We start from the raw sequence: 17,103 nt of genomic DNA, 5'->3' as shown, positions 1-17,103 counted from the left end.
TACTGCATATAAAAAAAGTCTATACATTTGCAAACATAACCCGCTGCAGTATGTGTGTAACATACATAGTAATCGGACGTTTCTTCGCAGAGAATTGTTTATAATCACGATGACTCGGCAAGCCTGAACGTACAACGCACACGAATCACGCTTATTGCTCTATGACACGCCTCCGCCTCGATAAAACTTCTGCGACTCATGCTGCCTTCGCTGTTAAAATGTTTTCGATAGATACTATGGAGCAAAGCGAACTTGCGTGAGCTTACACACTCCGCAAAATTCATTATCACACAGTTGGACAACGTTGAGTTAATTACGTAATAATTGGTATGCTGGTAAAAAAATAAATAAAAAATACTCAGCGATGCGATGAACGAAAAACAAAACATGTTTTTTAAACGCGAGTGATTATCCAGGCTGGAAGTGAATTTTGAAAATAAATGTGTCGAATATAATTACTTTTAAATCAAAGACTACGTGAAGTCTGGCAACGTGATGGAAAAATTTGATACGATGCTTTGAGTCGCATAATAATCACTGTGCCGCTTTTTCACGATCTTGTTGAACATGAATATATTTTCTTTTTTTATAAATTAAGAGAGAGAGAATCGGTGAAGTATGACATGAGAATTACCCGTATAGTTTTATACATATATATTACGTTTTTTATTCTAAAAGGTGGTGTCACGCTCAAAGGGCGACTAACGACAGGTTTAATAAACACGATGCTGGAATTTTTCGTTGGTTTGACTTACGTTAGTGTAAATTAACTGAGATGCGCTACCTCTACAAAGTGGTGTCGAGTTAATGGAAAAATTTACTTCTCGGTTATCCTCTTACCGTCTGAGCAACAATCTTGTTGACTCGAATCGCACTTCTTGTTTACCGCTTCACAGAGCCACTGAAAAATTAGGCTTTCGCTGCGTAAAAATTCGACAAATGATATTTCGTATTATAAATTTGCAAAAAAATTCATCCAAACGAAACAACGATGAGTAATTAGATTCAATTAACTGCAGCGAATTTGGTACATACGTACAGTTTAATAAGCTGACATAAGTACGAAACGGTCACTTTTCGCTATGTACGCGATTAGCGATAAAGATTCTGCGACCTTGGAGCATTTATGGAGAAGGGGATCGCGAAGCGAAGATACTCGAGGTATATATCGCTGTATCTCAACCAAGAGTACTTCAATCGTATCGCGAGTTAGAGAATCCGAATCATCTCAGTCGTAAATTGCGACATATTTTTTTGTCTCTTCATCGTTCTAAAAAGGCCCTTACGATTTTTCTCGCTAGTGGATTTTTTTAATGTGCACGCAATGAAACAGTGTTAAAAAAAAAACAATCCTTTCACGCTATTATACACGTGGTACGGAAAAATCGGTATTCAGTCAGTCGAAAAAAATTGCTTTACTGCTGCAGCATTACGTTCAAGTCAATTAGTCAGAAATTGTAGAAAAAGACATTTGAAGACAACTAGAGTCTCTTTGAACATAAACATTTGTGTTTTCAATGCGAAAAAAAAATTTCGACAATCCGATCGAAAAACCGTTAATATTTTGTTCGCCATAATCTTGCGACTTATGGACTGTGTTTCACTCTGAAGTACAAGATCGAGTTGCAGTCGGGAACCATGGCGTTCATTACAACAGGAATTCTCCTTCAAGTTCTCGCATTTCTAGTCACGATCATCGGTGCAACGTACATTTACCTTAAGCATGTTGCCTACAATTACTGGAGTTCAAAAGGGATTGTTCAGTCCGAACCGATGACACCATTCGGAAGCTTGTGGCCGGTCTTCACTTCGCAGAAATCTATTGGTAAGAAAATTGCAAATCGATTTATTTTTCACCGATGGTGAAGCACAATTTTTCAAAGTTTTCGGGATGAGACCGAGTGAAAAAGATTCAAGGTAAAACGGTATGAAATAAATACTTCTATTTACGATTATTGAACTTGTAACCTTCGAATAAGGTAAGTTTAACAGTTGTTGATACGTTTAGAGCCAATTATTGACCCTTTTATTTTCCAAACTCACAAATTTACGTCACAAATTGTAAATTTCCTGGTAACTAAAACCAATTGCTAGAGTGTCAGACACTGTAAATTTATTTTCTTATAATTTTCGAACCAAGGATCAAACAGATACAGCTAAAGAAGGTCAATAATTGGAACATGATCAATAACTGGTACACTAACCTTACGGGGTTTCTTGAAATGGATTCTGTTCGCTACTATAAGAAGACGGTTACGTCAAAAGTACCAAAAATTTATTGCCCAACGTGTTACACAGGCGAAATGTTTCGCGACGGATATCTGCGGTTCAGGAAAAATCGCATTTTTGGAATATACTCATTCCACAAACCTAACTTGGTTATATGCGACCCCGACATCATTCGTTTTGTACTGACAAAAGAGTTCTCACGATTCCAAGATCGTGGAATGTACTACAACGAGGAACACGATCCGATGTCAGCGCATCTGTTCTTGATCGGTGGAACAAAATGGCGCAATTTGCGGATAAAGTTTACCCCAACATTCACGTCCGGTAAGATGAAGCAAATGTTCACCACGGTGAAGGACATCGCGGACAATTTGGGCAAGCGTTTAACAGAAGAGGTGCATAAGAACGGACTGATAGAAATCAAGGATCTCGTCGCAAGGTTGGTTTCAACTTTTCGAAAAATCGATTGTTCTACGTTGACTATATAAAGTTACGAATGTTGATCTTTGCTCTCTGAATCCAGGTTTTCCACAGATGTGATCGCATCGGTTGCTTTCGGAATAGAATGCAACAGTCTCCAAAATCCAAACGCAGAATTTCGCACGTGGGGTAAAAAGTTGCTGGAACCCAAGCCAGTCAAGAACACGTTATTTGCGTTGTGTCCACCTGTGTTGAAGCTATTTAACGCCAGTATCACGGACAAAGGGGGGTCCGATTTCTTCATTAAAGCGTTCAAGGACACCGTAGAGTACAGAACGGCTAACAATATCGTTCGAAAGGACTTTTTGGACCTGATTATGCAGCTAATGAACAAGGGTTACCTTCAGTCAGACGACGGCAAGGAGTCCGTGATCGCCCCGGGTGAGTTATTCGTTTCTTTTACGTCTCAACGTTCGAAAGTGGTCAAGGCACCAACGTTTTTATGACATAACGTATCGTCCGCAGAAACCCGCGAGAAGATCACTATGCTGGAAGGAGCAGCGCAGGCATTCGTCTTCTGGATAGCCGGATTCGAAACGTCATCGACAACGGTGACACACTGCACTTACGAGTTGGCACTGAATCAGGAAATTCAGGAAAAAATGGCCAACGAAATAAACACGGTGCTGGAAAAATTCGGAGGCTTGACTTACGAGAGCATAAATGAGATGCCTTATCTTCACAAAGTGGTCTCTGGTTAGTAGAAGAATAGAATTTTTAATTATGCTCGCTACCACTCGAGCAACAATCCCCTTCTTCGACCAAACTTCTTTTTTACCACTTCGTAGAGACCCTGAGAAAGTACCCATCGGTTCCACTCCTCAACAGAGAATGCAATCGGGAGATTGAACTGCTTGACACTGGCTTTGTCGTTCCAATTGGAACCCCGATAATCGTGCCGGTTCTGGGGATCCATTTCGACCCTGACATTTACCCTGATCCAGACAAATTTGACCCGGAACGTTTTAGCGATGAAAACATCGCCAAGAGGCACAAATACGCTTACCTTCCATTTGGCGAAGGACCCAGAAACTGCATTGGTGAGTTAGCACCGTGACTTTGACTCACAAGAAAGGTATTCCAGGTCGATCTCTTCGATTTCATTTCATTTGTAATATGTTATAGTAGACTAAAAACTAAGCGACACCCATTTTTTTTTACCTGCCAATAAACACTTCAAGGGGGTTAAACCACCCCTCAAAGTAAGGTAGTCAAGGGGCGATTTGGAAGTTTTATCTACAAGAGTATAACATTTTTCATCAATCCAGCTGGAAAAGTTTTCACATAACGAGAAAAAAAAATGTAATTTTGTCAATTAAAAAAAAAAAGAAAAGAAGTGCCACACTTTGGAGGGTGGTTTATCCCCCTTAAAGTGTTTATTAACAGATGAAAAAAGTACATGTCTCTTAGTTTTTAGTCTATTATAACATATTAGAAAATAAATCAGCTCTGAGAGATTGACCTTGGATACCATTCTTGTCAGATATCCTTTCATCGAACTGTTTCCAATGATTCTCTTTTCCTTTGATGTTTGCGAAAGGAATGAGATTCGGCCTCCTCCAAACGAAAATTGGCCTCATCACGTTGTTTTCCAAGTACCGTTTTAAGCCAGGACCGGACACCAAGGTACCCCTACCAGTCGACAAAGGAAATATATTGCACGGTCCTCTCGGCGGAGTGACTCTTAAAGTAGAAGAAAGATACTGATTATAGACATGAGATAATTTTGTGGTTTTTGCTGTCGCTGTTGTTTTTGTTTTTTCTGTTACGATAAGCCGTTATTTTTGGTATGATAACATTTAAGATTAAGGTTAACTACCTTGTTTTTTACCAATGATAAGGTACCAATGTTTCGTGAATTATCATTATACTAGATGTGAGTGTAAATACGTATACGACCTGTAGAAGTAAACCTAAAATATAAATGACTTTCGTTATACGTACGCTAGGATGCGTATTATATATTCTCGGCACAAGAAAAACCTTGTACTAAAGAAGCACAAAGAATCACATAGAAACCTATTATCCATCAGCCTATTTTGCACAAGTTTGTAACCACACACCTAAATAATTGTCCTATTAACCTGATTACTAGTTTTGCCTGTAAAAGAGGAAGTCACAGCATAACACAACCCATTGTGTTGATATTTTTCATTACCGGAATGAATGCTGTTCAATTATTTCCGATTACAATCCACTCTGAGTCCATAGCGGCCGCATAATGAAATTTAATAATATGTTTTTCGGTGGAAAATTGTAGGAATCAAAAAGTAATTGACAGAAAACTTTGCAACGTAGAAAATTTCAAGAGTTTGAATAAGGCCCAACGTTGAAAACTTCACTTTAATTTCGCTATCGTACTTTGCTTGTACAAACATAATTTGCATGAAAAAAACAAAAATTAAAAAAACTCTATTACGTATATAACAGCAAGCAAAGAATAATTTTCTCCTCCCCCCCCCCCCCCCTCCCGCCGCGTTCTCTCTCTTTCTCCGCCCCTCTCCGCGCCTCATCATACTTCTTCTAGCAGCGATCTTAAAGGAATGAACAAATAACGGGATTCGGAACTATTCCTCTGCAGCTACGACCGGTTATAGAATACGCTTTCTGTTTAGAATAACGTCGGTATCTATAATAGTCTACTGTGATGATAGTTTTTTCGTGAAATATATTAGCTCTGTGGAGATGAAGTGCCGCGAGTTCATGTGTAGAAAAAACTATTATAGCAAAATGTTTCAGTACGTTTTGTCAGCATGTTGATAGCCAGTCGACGTGACCGATCACCGTATAGCGCTGAACACACACAGTGAGTCAAAAATACGCAACAAAGTACAGAAACGCTCTTTTCCGTGACCCGTTATCCATGTATTTCATGACACGTGCTTGTATTTACTATTTTTATTTTATTCCATAAGCTTTTTGCCATCGCCATAGATTACATTGATCGAATTACAATGAGGCGAAGTCAATGCTGAAGAAAAAAAGTGGTACAGTATGATAGTATTCCAATCTAGCAATGCATCTTGAGAGATAACATTATCAGTCAACGTTGCAGGGTTACATCTAACTAACAAAGGCATTTTTACATTCTTGTCTTGGCTAACTGAAAAACATTTCGTTATCTGTGTCGGACTGCATAGTAATCAAAGACAGTATGTTGTACCACTTCGATGATCATTTAGCAAGAGCATTTCCAGACTGTTCGGGAAAGAGAGAAGAACGACCACATTGTATCCGATCTAAATTATTCGTTGTTGCTACCAGTCGATGTTAGGAAAAACTTCATCAACGTTATAAACAATCCAACCCGGATATTTTCTCATCGTATGGGTAAGGAAGTGGTTTCATTCGAGTGCCTGTATAAATGAACTAATGATTGATACGATGACGTGATGTTAATGAAAAACTATTACCTGCAGAAGGTTTTCGAACCGCTAACCGTCAAAGTGCAAATTGGCATAAAAGAACTGCCAACTCCATCATTTACTCGTGATCGTCTCGTTACCATGGAATTTGGAGTGGTCAACTTTCTGCTTCAACTGCTGGGTATTGTACTAGCGATAGCCGGTGCTGCGTACATTTACCTGAAAAATGTGACTTACAACTACTGGAAGCACAAAGGAATTGCACAGGCGGAGCCTTTCGTTCCCTTTGGAAGCCTGTGGGACGTCGTAAAGTCAAGGAAATCCATAGGTTCGAATTAAATAATCAGGCGTCATAATCCTTTGTATATTCTTCGTGACGATGAAGTTAGCAAGATTACTGCAGCAATCAATGTTTATGAAACATCCGTACTTCGCACTTTTGGAATCGTCTGAAGTTTAATAAACCATGATAAACAAAACCTACTGATATTTTTAAAAGCTAACTCTTTGAAAGGCATTTAGAAATTGCACAGTAACGATTTTATCCCTGATGTGCCGTTACGTCAAGGTGACTAACTTCAGCGTAGTTATCCATCACCATGTAAACCATCCTCGAATATCCATCATGAATACATGTTTTCAGCTGGACTACTGCGTGATCTGTATCTGGAATTCAAGGACAGTGCTGTGTTTGGGTTCTACTCGTTTCACCGACCGTCTCTAGTGATCCGTGATCCTGATCTGATACGTTTCGTGCTGACGAAGGAGTTCTCGCACTTTCAAAACCGTGGATTGTACTACAACGAAGAAGTTGATCCACTTTCTGGTCACCTGTTCATGTTAGAAGGCACCAAGTGGAAGAATCTAAGGATCAAGTTCAGCCCGACGTTCACATCGGGTAAAATGAAGCACATGTTCACGACGGTGAAAGAGTGCTCGGACGGTCTCGTTCAATGCGTTGCTGATGAAGTCGAGAAGAACGAACTCGTCGAGATAAAAGACATAATGGCAAGGTTGGTAGCACTGACAAACGAGATAAATCGTTAGTGCATATCGTCCAATAATCCATTCCACAACGATTTGGTTCACAGGTTTACAACCGACGTCATAGCGTCCGTGGCTTTCGGCATCGAGTGCAACAGCCTTAAGAATCCAGACGCTGAATTTCGTGCCTGGGGTCGAAAAATCTTAAAACCTCGGCCAGTACTGAATGCCATGTTGGTATTGTGTCCGTCCCTCTTGAAAATGTTCAACATTGCCGTGACTAACAAGGAAGTTACAGACTTCATAATCAAAGTTTTCAAGGAAACGGTGGACTACAGAACAAGCAACAATTTGGTCAGAAAAGACTTTTTAGATCTGGTTATGCAGCTGATGAACAAGGGCTACGTTCGCGGTGACGACGACAAGGAACCATTGGAAAAACCAGGTATGAATTTTTTTTTTTCCTCCTTTCAACATTTAGGCATCACTCTGTCGTCAGCTAGCACTCAAAACCGTTTTCAATTTCGTTGCAGAAATTTCCAGCGGGAAGATCACGATGCTCGAAGGAGCGGCGCAAGTCTTTGTGTTCTGGATAGCTGGATTTGAGACGTCGTCTTCGGCGGCGACTCACTGCCTCTACGAGTTGTCGATTAATCAGGATGTGCAGGAGAGATTGGCCGATGAAATTAGCCGAGTTTTGGGAGAATTCAGAGGCATAACTTACGAGAGCCTCGCGGCTATGCCTTATCTCCACAAAGTAGTATCCGGTTAGTCGACGAAATTTTCACCACAATTAAATACTCAATCTTGGAACCAGGGTCGTGATTCTCTGGTATGGTTTGCAGAGACGCTGAGAAAATATCCGTCGGTACCGATTCTGAACAGAGACTGTAACCAGGACGTTCAACTGCCAGGCGTTAACCTCACCATCGCTAAGGGCACCCCGATCGTAATACCACTTTTGGGACTTCACATGGACCCTGAGGTGTATCCGGAACCTGATAAATTCGATCCGGAACGATTTAATGAGGATAATATCGCCAAGAGACATCGTTACGCTTATCTACCCTTTGGCGACGGGCCCAGAAACTGCATAGGTGAGCTCTCATCGTTGATTGCGAAGCACAGTCAAGTCATCCGAGGTGTTGATCCGTTTCTGTGTTTGTTACAGGGATGAGGTTTGGTCTGATGCAAATGAAAATTGGCCTCGTCAGTTTATTGTCCAAATATCACTTCGCCCTCGGCCCAAATACCAAGGTACCATTAGAAATGGGCACTGGTAATTTTCTGCTTGTACCAAAAGGCGGAATAGTGCTTCACGTCACCCGACGGAAATAAACACCAGTCATTTTATCTTCAAGATACGGTTTTTATCGCTTGATGAGCAAAACTTTTCACTTCGTTTTCCACATGTTCGAAAAAATTTTCACTGGTCTATACTGTTCAGTATTTACTAGTCAAAACATTCCACGTTAAACTATTCTCTTATACATCTCTAAGAATCATTTTTCATAATGACGAATCAACTCTTAATTTTTGGTAGCTTATGGAGTTGGTGATCACAGTTTTATAACTCGACTAGACTGCTTTTGTAAGAGAAGTAATACAATGTACATTTATTTTCAAGAAAATGAATATTTTAGTGTACAACATACCTCCTAAAACTGATCTTTAAATGTGGGTGTCATTCATTTTATCGCTTGGAGAACGGAAAAATAAGTTCCGGTAGTACGAAGTATCTGAAAATTACAATACCAATGTGAAGAAGGAATTTTGTAATACTGCATCGCATACACGTCTTTTGTCGTACTTTTAGTGTACGTGCCAAAGTTGAATGGATAAGTGTCATCGTAAAAATATCCAGTGACTCTTACATTGGTAAAGCACGAATGTGACATGTAGCAGAATTTCAAAGCGGTGATTTTAAAAGGTGCCTGAGCCCTAGCCTGCATCAACATAAAAGCTCGGGCATCGGATCCTTTCATATCGTACCATGGACATTCGTAGGCAGCTTCGGTCAATCGAGTGCTCTAAAATGGTTGCTCAATTTGCAATCAGTACATCTTTTATTCAATGTACAAATTATCAGCGTCACAGGTGAAACAGCCAGTTATTTCAGACGCATAGTAAAAGTTTACCTCGTCGATTAAACACTGCCCAGAGTAGCAGTATAGAAATATTTGCATAAGTATTGCGATGAAGTAGAATGTAAACTTTCCAACATCTGCGGCGTAGCCCCCGTCCAATGACTGTAAGAACGTCAAATAATTCGACTCTTCCAAGTACGTTTCTACTCACGTTGTTGATATAACCCGTAACATTATTAGTACCGTAATGAATTTGTATCCTATACTGCATAAAAGCAGAGAACTGACGATAAGCTGGACGCAAATAATAGCGGAATAAATTCTTTCCAAATCTTCGACGTATCTGCAGGCGTTTTGAAAGTAAAAATCATTCGACAGTTTAAATTTATGCACCGTTAGAAGAATTTAACTAAATATAATATCCCAGCTGGTCTACTTTACGTATGAGTTGTTTCTTGCATTTCTGTTAGTAAATATGACACAAATTAACGTAGTTTTAAGATTTAAATTGTCATACCAACATTTAACTTGTACTTTGTTCTTTATTTTTGACTTAGTACTACATTAAAAAAAATGCTTAAATCAATCCAAAAATTTCAATGGACCTGCTGGGACATTTTTTTTCCAGCTGTGTGGATAAAGTAAATTACCGAGAACAGAAACGAAAATCATATCCACTCACTTCACCAGCCGCAGGTGACGTTCAACGATGTTTCGAATCATTGGCTCCCTTTTACCAACTCCCCGAATCGTGCAACCGAGTATTTCGAGTTGGCTACAAACGTGAAGTGCCAGGGCTGCGAAAAAACAGTCGATCGCGGAATAAGCTGCGGAGGCTGTGTAGCAGTGTACCGTTTGAGAAAGATAACTAAATTGGTAAACGGGTGTCGATGTCACGTCGTAAAGATATTTCGACCTCAAAGGCAGTAAAGACATTATTTCCGTTCCATTTTTCGACTGCGTATAAATCGCCTGAGGCGTCAATGCGAAGAACATACCTGCCGGGATTGCGGATGCAGGACCGACGATGGAGAACAATCGGCCAATCCTGGCACGATCCATCATCAGCTGAAATACACAGAAATGAAAGATTCGTCAGGTGAAAAGATCGAAGAGATAAAGAAGAAGGAAATTGCCTAAATTATTTTTCTTCGAAACTTGTAATAATTTAGAAAATCCGACTGACAGCTAAACCCTCGAAACGATTTCAGGGAAGTTTTATCGACTGACCTTAAATTCCTGAATAGTGTAAAGGGCAGACCAATCAGTGCGAACTTTGGCAATAACGTTACGAAGTGTATCGAAATTCCACAGAATGATAAAGAGCTTGATCAGTGCCATCGAGCCGCCTATATTAGCGCTCAGGTTGTCGAGCATCGGATCGAACTGGCCCCAAATTGATACCAAATCGGTCCATTGCGCGATTATAACAACCCCCAAGTTCAACGTCAAGAGAACAGTTAAGAAACGTTCAAATACCGATATTTCTTCCGTGTCGAGTGGCCAAATGCCAAGAATTTTTAGAATCCTTCGATTCCACTTAAAGACGTAGTCAAATTTTAGTAAATCTCGAGCAGCAAGTGTTTCAGGTTTCTCCATATTGCCTAGGAAAAAATTCTCAACCAACTTCCGACCCTTTTTATAACAAGACGCACTACATCCAACCCAACCCATCGAAGATGCGTACGGTAAGAAACTTTTAAATAACTTAAGGACTTCTTCCCTCTTTACAAGAGTTGAAAGAATAATTGTCAAGGTGAATGCAGCACATTGCGATGTACCATCAGACCATTTTAAGTCAGGCTCAATTATATATTTTCCAGGCCTTCGGATAACGAGAACCATTCTTCTATGTATAATGCACGATGCGTTTAACTCAACTCCACTTTAGAGGGAGAATTCGAACCGCAGATTACCGATTAATAGTACATCGTGCAAATGTATAAATGGGATCATTTCCGTCTTATTCTTTTTTTACCGATCAAATAGTCAACGTTCATGAAAAATTTACAAGTCCTGTGTCAAAAGCTGCACTATAAAATGACCGGTCGAATGATCGGAGCGTCTTAGATGTTCGTAAGGCTACGTATGGTCAATGCACAAAGAATACACGTGGACATAGAACAAGAGAACTGTATAAACTGACAAGTCTCACCCACTTTTTCAATTTCATTTTCAGAATTTCTCAAAATGCATCATCATCCTGCGATAATGAACACATTCTGTAATCAAGACACAGTCTTCGTCTTTCAAACAGCACTACGTTTCTCATTCGAATATTGGGTATCCAGTCCGAATCAGACCTATTTTGGCATCGCAAGTAAATTCGACTCTGAATCATTTAAAGGAGATGATGCTGGAAGGAATAAGAAAATTTACGGGTAAGTCGATATGTCCAGAATTTTTCACTCCTATAGATACGCGCTACCAGTTCTCCAATCACTTTGAACTAATTTACTTCCGTTTTTATATTATCACCTATATGAAATTTAGTATCTAATTTCAGGCCAGGATAAAGTTAGAATACTTAAAAAATTGTGTAGAACTTACCGAAGACAGAAGAAGTTACATAGATTATTTATTTTTTATTTTTTTTTTTTTTGTTCAACTTGAGGACAATTTTTTCGCAATTATTGGACCGATATAGACGCAACTTCGGAACTTTGTGCTTTGATCATTCGGAACGCCGACTGTTCTGAAAATACTTTTTCGGATAAGAGAGCGTTCGTTTAAATGAACTTTCGGGAAAACATTTATTCTACCGGGTGATTTGTCGTAAATCCCAACCTCGGTACGCTGATCATTCGTTGATTTAAAAATTTAACTCTCAAAAATTTCGGCTTTTCCACCAGCCGACTTTTCGGACCTTCGGGATATTGACCCCTACCCTTTTCTTTTCCTTACTCGTGAGGGTTGAAAAATACATAAATGTGGTCCGACGGTTCTGCCATTGTAAAAAATGAATTGAGACGTTCGGGAATGTTTGGGACCTGTGACAGACATGAAATCGATAAGTAGGAAAGGATGAAGAATTTTTTAGGATGAGTTCAACGATACACGTATTTTGATTATTATACTGATAATACTTAAAATATACACATTTCGCAATATCTACAGAGAAATAATATCATTCGTAATTTAATATTCGTAACCTCTTCCAATTTGCCTGAAGCATCCGGATAAAGCGGTTTTACTGTTAAAGAATCCTCGAAGCGTGCAAAATTTGACTATTCTTGTCATTCATTTTATAGCTCGTAGAACGGAGAAATATGTTAAAGAGTTACGAAGTATCTGAAAACAAAATACACAACATTACCGAAAATACACCCATTCCATATATCTGTGAATATCGCCTATTTGAATCCACAAAACTACATGAAATTCTTCCCAAAATCCTAACAATGCCGATGTTTAGTTTGCCGTTTGACAAAAAGTCAATCACGTTTTGTTTCAAATTCAAACTCCGGCTGACAATAGCTTTGAATTTTGAATATGCAATGAGTGACAAAAAATTCTCACATCTGCAAAGCACGAGTGTGACATGACGCAAAATTTCAAAGCTGTTATTTGAAACGGCGACTGAGCTCTCGATTGTATCATTAGAAAAACTCGGGCGTCAGATCCTTTCATTTCATACCACGGACTGTTGTAGACAGCTTCGCTGAGACGGATGCTCTGAAGAAGTATATAAATTTTCATTGAATAAATTTTTCTTCAAGCACAATCAGTCGCGGCATTTAAGACAGAAAAGTTATTTACCTCGTCGATTAAACACTGCCCAGAGTAGCAATACAAAAATACGTGTATCAAAACTGCGGATAGATATACCGAAAACTTTCCAATATCCCCAAAATCCTCGGTGTCCAAAGACTGCAACGATATTGTGCAATTGTTAAGCCGTATGAGGAGAAATAAAAAAAAAAAAAATAAGAATAACTCGTTGGACCAGAAAATTTTAGTGTTAATATTACAGAGACGGCAAGAAAATTTCTTGCAGTGATTTACTATTGCGGTGAATATTCTTGTTTCAACGGTTTAAACAGTTCTTACTGTCTTTGTGTATTAACAATAAATTTTACTTATTCATCGAATTATTATATTCCATGATTCGAAAGACAGTTTAAAATTTTTTCATAATTCCTGACATATAAGATACCATTGTGAACTTGAATCCAATACTGCATATCGCCAACGATGTTACCAGAAGTTGACCGAAAATAACTGTAGAATAAATGCTTTCCAAATCGTTGATGTACCTGACGATATTAAAAATAAATAATAAGTAAAATGTGACTGGGTACGATAAAATGAGGAAATTCAAATCGCCTTACTCGATCAATCGCAGATGACGTTCGACGAGATGTTTAACCATACGATAATCTTTTCCGTCGAATCCACGAATCGTACTACCGAGTATTTCGAGTTGGCCACAAACGTGAAAAGCTAATGCCGCGAAAAAACAGTCGATACCGGAATAAGCAGCCGATGATGTGCAGCTGGCTACGGATTGCGAAAAGTAAGTGAATTGGTAAACGGGCGTCGACGTCACGTCGTAAAAGTACATAGATCTGAACGGCAACAACATCGATATTTCCGTCCCATTCATCGAGAGCGTAATAACTTGAGGTGTGAACGAAAAGAAGAGACCCGAGGGCAACGACAAAAGTGGACCTGCGATTGAAAACCAACGACCGATCCTAGCTCGAGCCATCATCACCTGAAACACGTTAAGAAGACTGTCCAATGAATTTGGTAAAAGCTTTTTTCACCCGAAAGGAATGGTCAAAAACGGGATGCGGGTTCAAGAGGTGGGGATAAGAAATCAGAAAAACCGAAACTCAGAATGTTCAGAATTCCGAATTTAATAAACTCGAATGACAAATATGAGAGAACAGATACTGTCGGAAATTTTAAGTCCCAAATGGTGCCCAATAAAAATCTGTAGCTTATCTAACATGTATTTAGTAGATGGCTCTATTATCCGAACCCACTTACTTCGGAAAACGTTGATCCAAGAATTCAGAGATGCAGAATTTAATAACGTATAGAGTCAATATTCCAGAGAATGAATTTGTAGAAGGTTTCATATTTTCAAAAGTCCAAATATTATAAAAATAAAAGTTAAAATCCAGAATATAGAAGGGTCTTTGTTCATAATCGTACGATTCAGAAAGATCGGCATTCCGAAAGTAACCGTATCGATGACTCACCACCAGAATTGCACATTCCGAGTCTATCCAACTGATCTATTTTGACTTGTAAAATGTTTTATATACAGACTCAAAGAAATTCTTTACTCGATACTTAACGAAGAAGAAAGAACGCGATGCAAACGGACAACTTTGAGTCGTTAAAGCTGTTGGGTCAGGCCTTTAGAGTGTGGCCGACGATGTGCCTGACTCTTCTCATATATTGCGACTCTTCATTCCGACGATTCTGATTTAACGCAATTCTATATTCCGAGCCTTCCATGAGATAACTACTCGAAGTTCTAACCGTTCTGATTCTTGATCCTTCGCATTTACGAATTCGAATAGATGAAAATTCTACTTTACGATCAATCCGAAGGTTATTCATTTGTGTTTGCGAGCAATCGCATTTGCCTTATTCTGCCAACGGCCTTTCGATATTGTCACCAATTGTGTATTCTAAATTCTGCAACTTCAAATTTCGATATTTTTATATTGTATTTCCATTATTTCTGGCTTAACGAAGATTCACCGCTTTGTTCTTTCGTGATTGTGAGTTTTCGATGTATTTATGTTCAGAATTCTGACCATTCTGATTTTTCATTTTTCTAATTTTTTACCCGCACCCGAGTGAAAGTTCCTAATGGTCAAAGTTCGTACAGACCATTACACCATATAATCAAAATTTCGCACGGCCAAATAACCATATGGTCAAAATTTCGAATGGTCATGACTTTGAATTGCGAAAATTCTGAACACTTAAAACTCCGACGTTTGACCGTTCGGAATTTTGGCCATTGGCTGTAATCGTCTGTCTGAACTTTGGCAGTTAGGAACTTAACGAGTCAGACCCAAAAATCGTCACTGAATACGAGTACCACAATATCCACGCTTTTTCTTTTTTCTTTTCTCCATCATGCTGACGTTTCTCCCTTGATAGATTTTCACTCTCGTGAATCTTAAGCGACACCAACCTTAATATCCTCAGCAGTATAACCGACGGACCAGTCGTTTTGAACATCAGCGATGAGGTTCTGAAGTGTATCAACATTCCAGCGTATAATAAAGAGTTTAACCAGTGCCAACGAGGTGCCCAAATTCGCGGTAAGATTGTCAAGCATCAGATCGAAATTGCCCGAAATTTGAATCAAGTCGTTCCATTCTGCGATTACCAAAGTTCCGAGATTTAAAATCAACAAAAATGTACCAAAACGCTCAAGTCTTGATGTCGAGGTGTGATCGAGCGGCCATACGCCAAAGGATCTCAACAGGACTCGGTTCCATTTGAAAAGATAATCCAATTTCGCCAGACCTTCTGACACGGTAACTTTGGCGGATTTATTCATCTCGCCGTGAAGAAAGATCTCAAGGTACTTCTTTAGATACGTGACATATAACGAGACGTAATGCAACTTCTAACATAACCGAACGAGACCGGACGACGAAGAACTCTTGAATAACTAAACGACTTCCTCCCTCTTCGGAAAAGTTTTTCGAATAATTATTGGGTTATGGCATGCATTACTCTCTGCATGAATAACGTCGAATGCAGCGATGCGACATGTATATATATAAATGTATACCGTAACAAGAATAGTGCATCGATAATACTTGACGTCAAGAAATACGATCACTTCCGGGTCGACCATCTCGCCAGTAGAACATTCAAACTTATGCGTATAACGCTTTCAAATTCAAATCTCTGATCACAAATATATACGATCGTAAATCGATAAATTTTTTGTTTATAATCCGCGAGTTTAATAACGCGTGATACTTTTTTATTTTTTTTTATTACGCAGCAATAATTACCGTATCATTAAGGTATTTTTATACCACGGTAAATATGTATACTTCAATTTTTAATATTACAACAACACAGTTCCATGCATATACACTTTTTTATACACACACGCACAGATACACACGCACACGATTTATATATATGGCACTGCAACTTATACGCAACATATTTGAAAATAATATTTTTGAAGAGAAATGTATTTACATATACATATATATATATATATATATATATATATATATATGTATATATATATATATATATATATACATTTCTACTTCTGATTATGCAAAAACGCGTAACAATATTATTATACGATTATACGTTATACATTGTATAATTTTATTATATATAGGTATATTTACACCTAATCAATCAAACGTATAGTCACGATTCTATGAGAAATCGGTAATGTGAACCTGTACGTAAGTTTCACTAAACAAAATCACCTCGCGAATTAAATACGGAAGCGAATTAAAAAAATCGATTCGCATCTTGCGTTCAATTCCATCGGAAAATGAAATGACATTGAGAAGGAAACATTTCCTTCAGATAATTAATTTCTCTAGTAGAATAATAAAAGGTTTTTTCTTTGTTTTTTTTTTTTGCTTTCTTTCCTTCAATAGAAAATAATTACACAAGGAGGAGAAAATTAATTGTGTCTACGATATTGTGTAATATTCTCGATGAAAAGAAAGAGAAAAAAAAAAAAAAACAATTATTGTTTAGAAATCAAGACGACAAAACTGATCGGTTTAAGTACCTTATCGATACACGTAACGCTATTATATTTCATTCAAAATTTTTACGCATAGTTTCCGTAATTCTTGCCTGATGTTACGAAATTATAACATAATTCGTCATAACGCGATGCTTGCGGATTTCTTGTAAAAAAAAAAAAAAATTCAATTCGTCGCCGTTGATAACACAGCGGCACTTTCAAATGTCTGACAATTTTCTTCTCG

General features: G+C 38.5%; 4 protein-coding genes across 10 annotated transcripts; 2 read left to right on the top strand and 2 right to left on the bottom strand.

The window, feature by feature from the left end:
• Window positions 1-1,206: 1,206 nt before the first annotated feature.
• Window positions 1,207-4,652, top strand: LOC124308684 (cytochrome P450 6a2-like). Of its 2 annotated transcripts, none has more exons than XM_046771639.1 (6): window positions 1,207-1,825; window positions 2,299-2,668; window positions 2,753-3,090; window positions 3,175-3,405; window positions 3,498-3,749; window positions 4,250-4,652. In XM_046771639.1, exons 1-6 carry the CDS (start codon window positions 1,639-1,641, stop codon window positions 4,414-4,416), a joined length of 1,545 nt encoding a protein of 514 aa, XP_046627595.1. In that variant the 5' UTR covers window positions 1,207-1,638; the 3' UTR covers window positions 4,417-4,652. The 2 variants fall into 2 exon arrangements, with proteins under 2 accessions (XP_046627595.1, XP_046627596.1); XM_046771640.1 differs by having other exon boundaries at window positions 1,208-1,825; window positions 2,440-2,668.
• Window positions 4,653-4,804: 152 nt separating this feature from the next.
• LOC124308681 (cytochrome P450 6k1-like) lies at window positions 4,805-8,712 on the top strand. Of its 6 annotated transcripts, XM_046771631.1 has the most exons (9): window positions 4,805-5,515; window positions 5,625-5,696; window positions 5,907-6,039; window positions 6,129-6,402; window positions 6,718-7,087; window positions 7,166-7,503; window positions 7,592-7,825; window positions 7,904-8,155; window positions 8,230-8,712. In XM_046771631.1, exons 4-9 carry the CDS (start codon window positions 6,216-6,218, stop codon window positions 8,394-8,396), a joined length of 1,548 nt encoding a protein of 515 aa, XP_046627587.1. In that variant the 5' UTR covers window positions 4,805-5,515; window positions 5,625-5,696; window positions 5,907-6,039; window positions 6,129-6,215; the 3' UTR covers window positions 8,397-8,712. The 6 variants fall into 6 exon arrangements, with proteins under 6 accessions (XP_046627587.1, XP_046627586.1, XP_046627585.1 ...); XM_046771630.1 differs by lacking the exon at window positions 5,625-5,696; XM_046771629.1 differs by lacking the exons at window positions 4,805-5,515; window positions 5,625-5,696 and having other exon boundaries at window positions 5,728-6,039.
• Window positions 8,357-10,773, bottom strand: LOC124308686 (odorant receptor 4-like). The gene is made up of 5 exons (XM_046771642.1): window positions 10,376-10,773; window positions 9,828-10,213; window positions 9,389-9,488; window positions 9,197-9,307; window positions 8,357-9,088 (listed from the first exon to the last, which is right to left on the bottom strand). The coding sequence occupies exons 1-5, from the start codon at window positions 10,742-10,744 to the stop codon at window positions 8,747-8,749; spliced, it is 1,308 nt and encodes a 435-aa protein (XP_046627598.1). The 5' UTR covers window positions 10,745-10,773; the 3' UTR covers window positions 8,357-8,746.
• A 1,279-nt stretch (window positions 10,774-12,052) lies between these two features.
• LOC124308687 (odorant receptor 13a-like) lies at window positions 12,053-16,341 on the bottom strand. Its single transcript, XM_046771643.1, has 6 exons — window positions 15,309-16,341; window positions 13,477-13,862; window positions 13,302-13,401; window positions 12,905-13,015; window positions 12,665-12,820; window positions 12,053-12,436 (listed from the first exon to the last, which is right to left on the bottom strand). The coding sequence occupies exons 1-6, from the start codon at window positions 15,678-15,680 to the stop codon at window positions 12,386-12,388; spliced, it is 1,176 nt and encodes a 391-aa protein (XP_046627599.1). The 5' UTR covers window positions 15,681-16,341; the 3' UTR covers window positions 12,053-12,385.
• Between the last annotated feature and the right edge of the window lie 762 nt (window positions 16,342-17,103).

The sequence above is a fragment of the Neodiprion virginianus genome, chromosome 7 (genome assembly GCF_021901495.1).
Source record: "Neodiprion virginianus isolate iyNeoVirg1 chromosome 7, iyNeoVirg1.1, whole genome shotgun sequence".
In the NCBI taxonomy this organism is placed as follows: domain Eukaryota; kingdom Metazoa; phylum Arthropoda; class Insecta; order Hymenoptera; family Diprionidae; genus Neodiprion; species Neodiprion virginianus.
This window is presented reverse-complemented; position numbering and strand designations above follow the sequence as displayed.

Coding starts and splice junctions, on each gene's coding strand:
- LOC124308687 (XM_046771643.1), bottom strand. CDS start 15,680: ATGAATAAATCCGCCAAAGTTACCGTGTCAGAAGGTCTGGCGAAATTG. Junction 13,402..13,476: donor CGTCATCTGCGATTGATCGA/GTAAGGCGATTT, acceptor TAATATCGTCAG/GTACATCAACGATTTGGAAA. Junction 12,821..12,904: donor GGCAGTGTTTAATCGACGAG/GTAAATAACTTT, acceptor ATACTTCTTCAG/AGCATCCGTCTCAGCGAAGC.
- LOC124308684 (XM_046771639.1), top strand. CDS start 1,639: ATGGCGTTCATTACAACAGGAATTCTCCTTCAAGTTCTCGCATTTCTA. Junction 3,406..3,497: donor TCTTCACAAAGTGGTCTCTG/GTTAGTAGAAGA, acceptor ACCACTTCGTAG/AGACCCTGAGAAAGTACCCA. Junction 3,750..4,249: donor AGGACCCAGAAACTGCATTG/GTGAGTTAGCAC, acceptor TGTTTGCGAAAG/GAATGAGATTCGGCCTCCTC.
- LOC124308681 (XM_046771630.1), top strand. CDS start 6,216: ATGGAATTTGGAGTGGTCAACTTTCTGCTTCAACTGCTGGGTATTGTA. Junction 7,504..7,591: donor GGAACCATTGGAAAAACCAG/GTATGAATTTTT, acceptor ATTTCGTTGCAG/AAATTTCCAGCGGGAAGATC. Junction 7,826..7,903: donor TCTCCACAAAGTAGTATCCG/GTTAGTCGACGA, acceptor TATGGTTTGCAG/AGACGCTGAGAAAATATCCG.
- LOC124308686 (XM_046771642.1), bottom strand. CDS start 10,744: ATGGAGAAACCTGAAACACTTGCTGCTCGAGATTTACTAAAATTTGAC. Junction 9,308..9,388: donor TAGGATACAAATTCATTACG/GTACTAATAATG, acceptor ACGTTCTTACAG/TCATTGGACGGGGGCTACGC. Junction 9,089..9,196: donor GGCAGTGTTTAATCGACGAG/GTAAACTTTTAC, acceptor CAACCATTTTAG/AGCACTCGATTGACCGAAGC.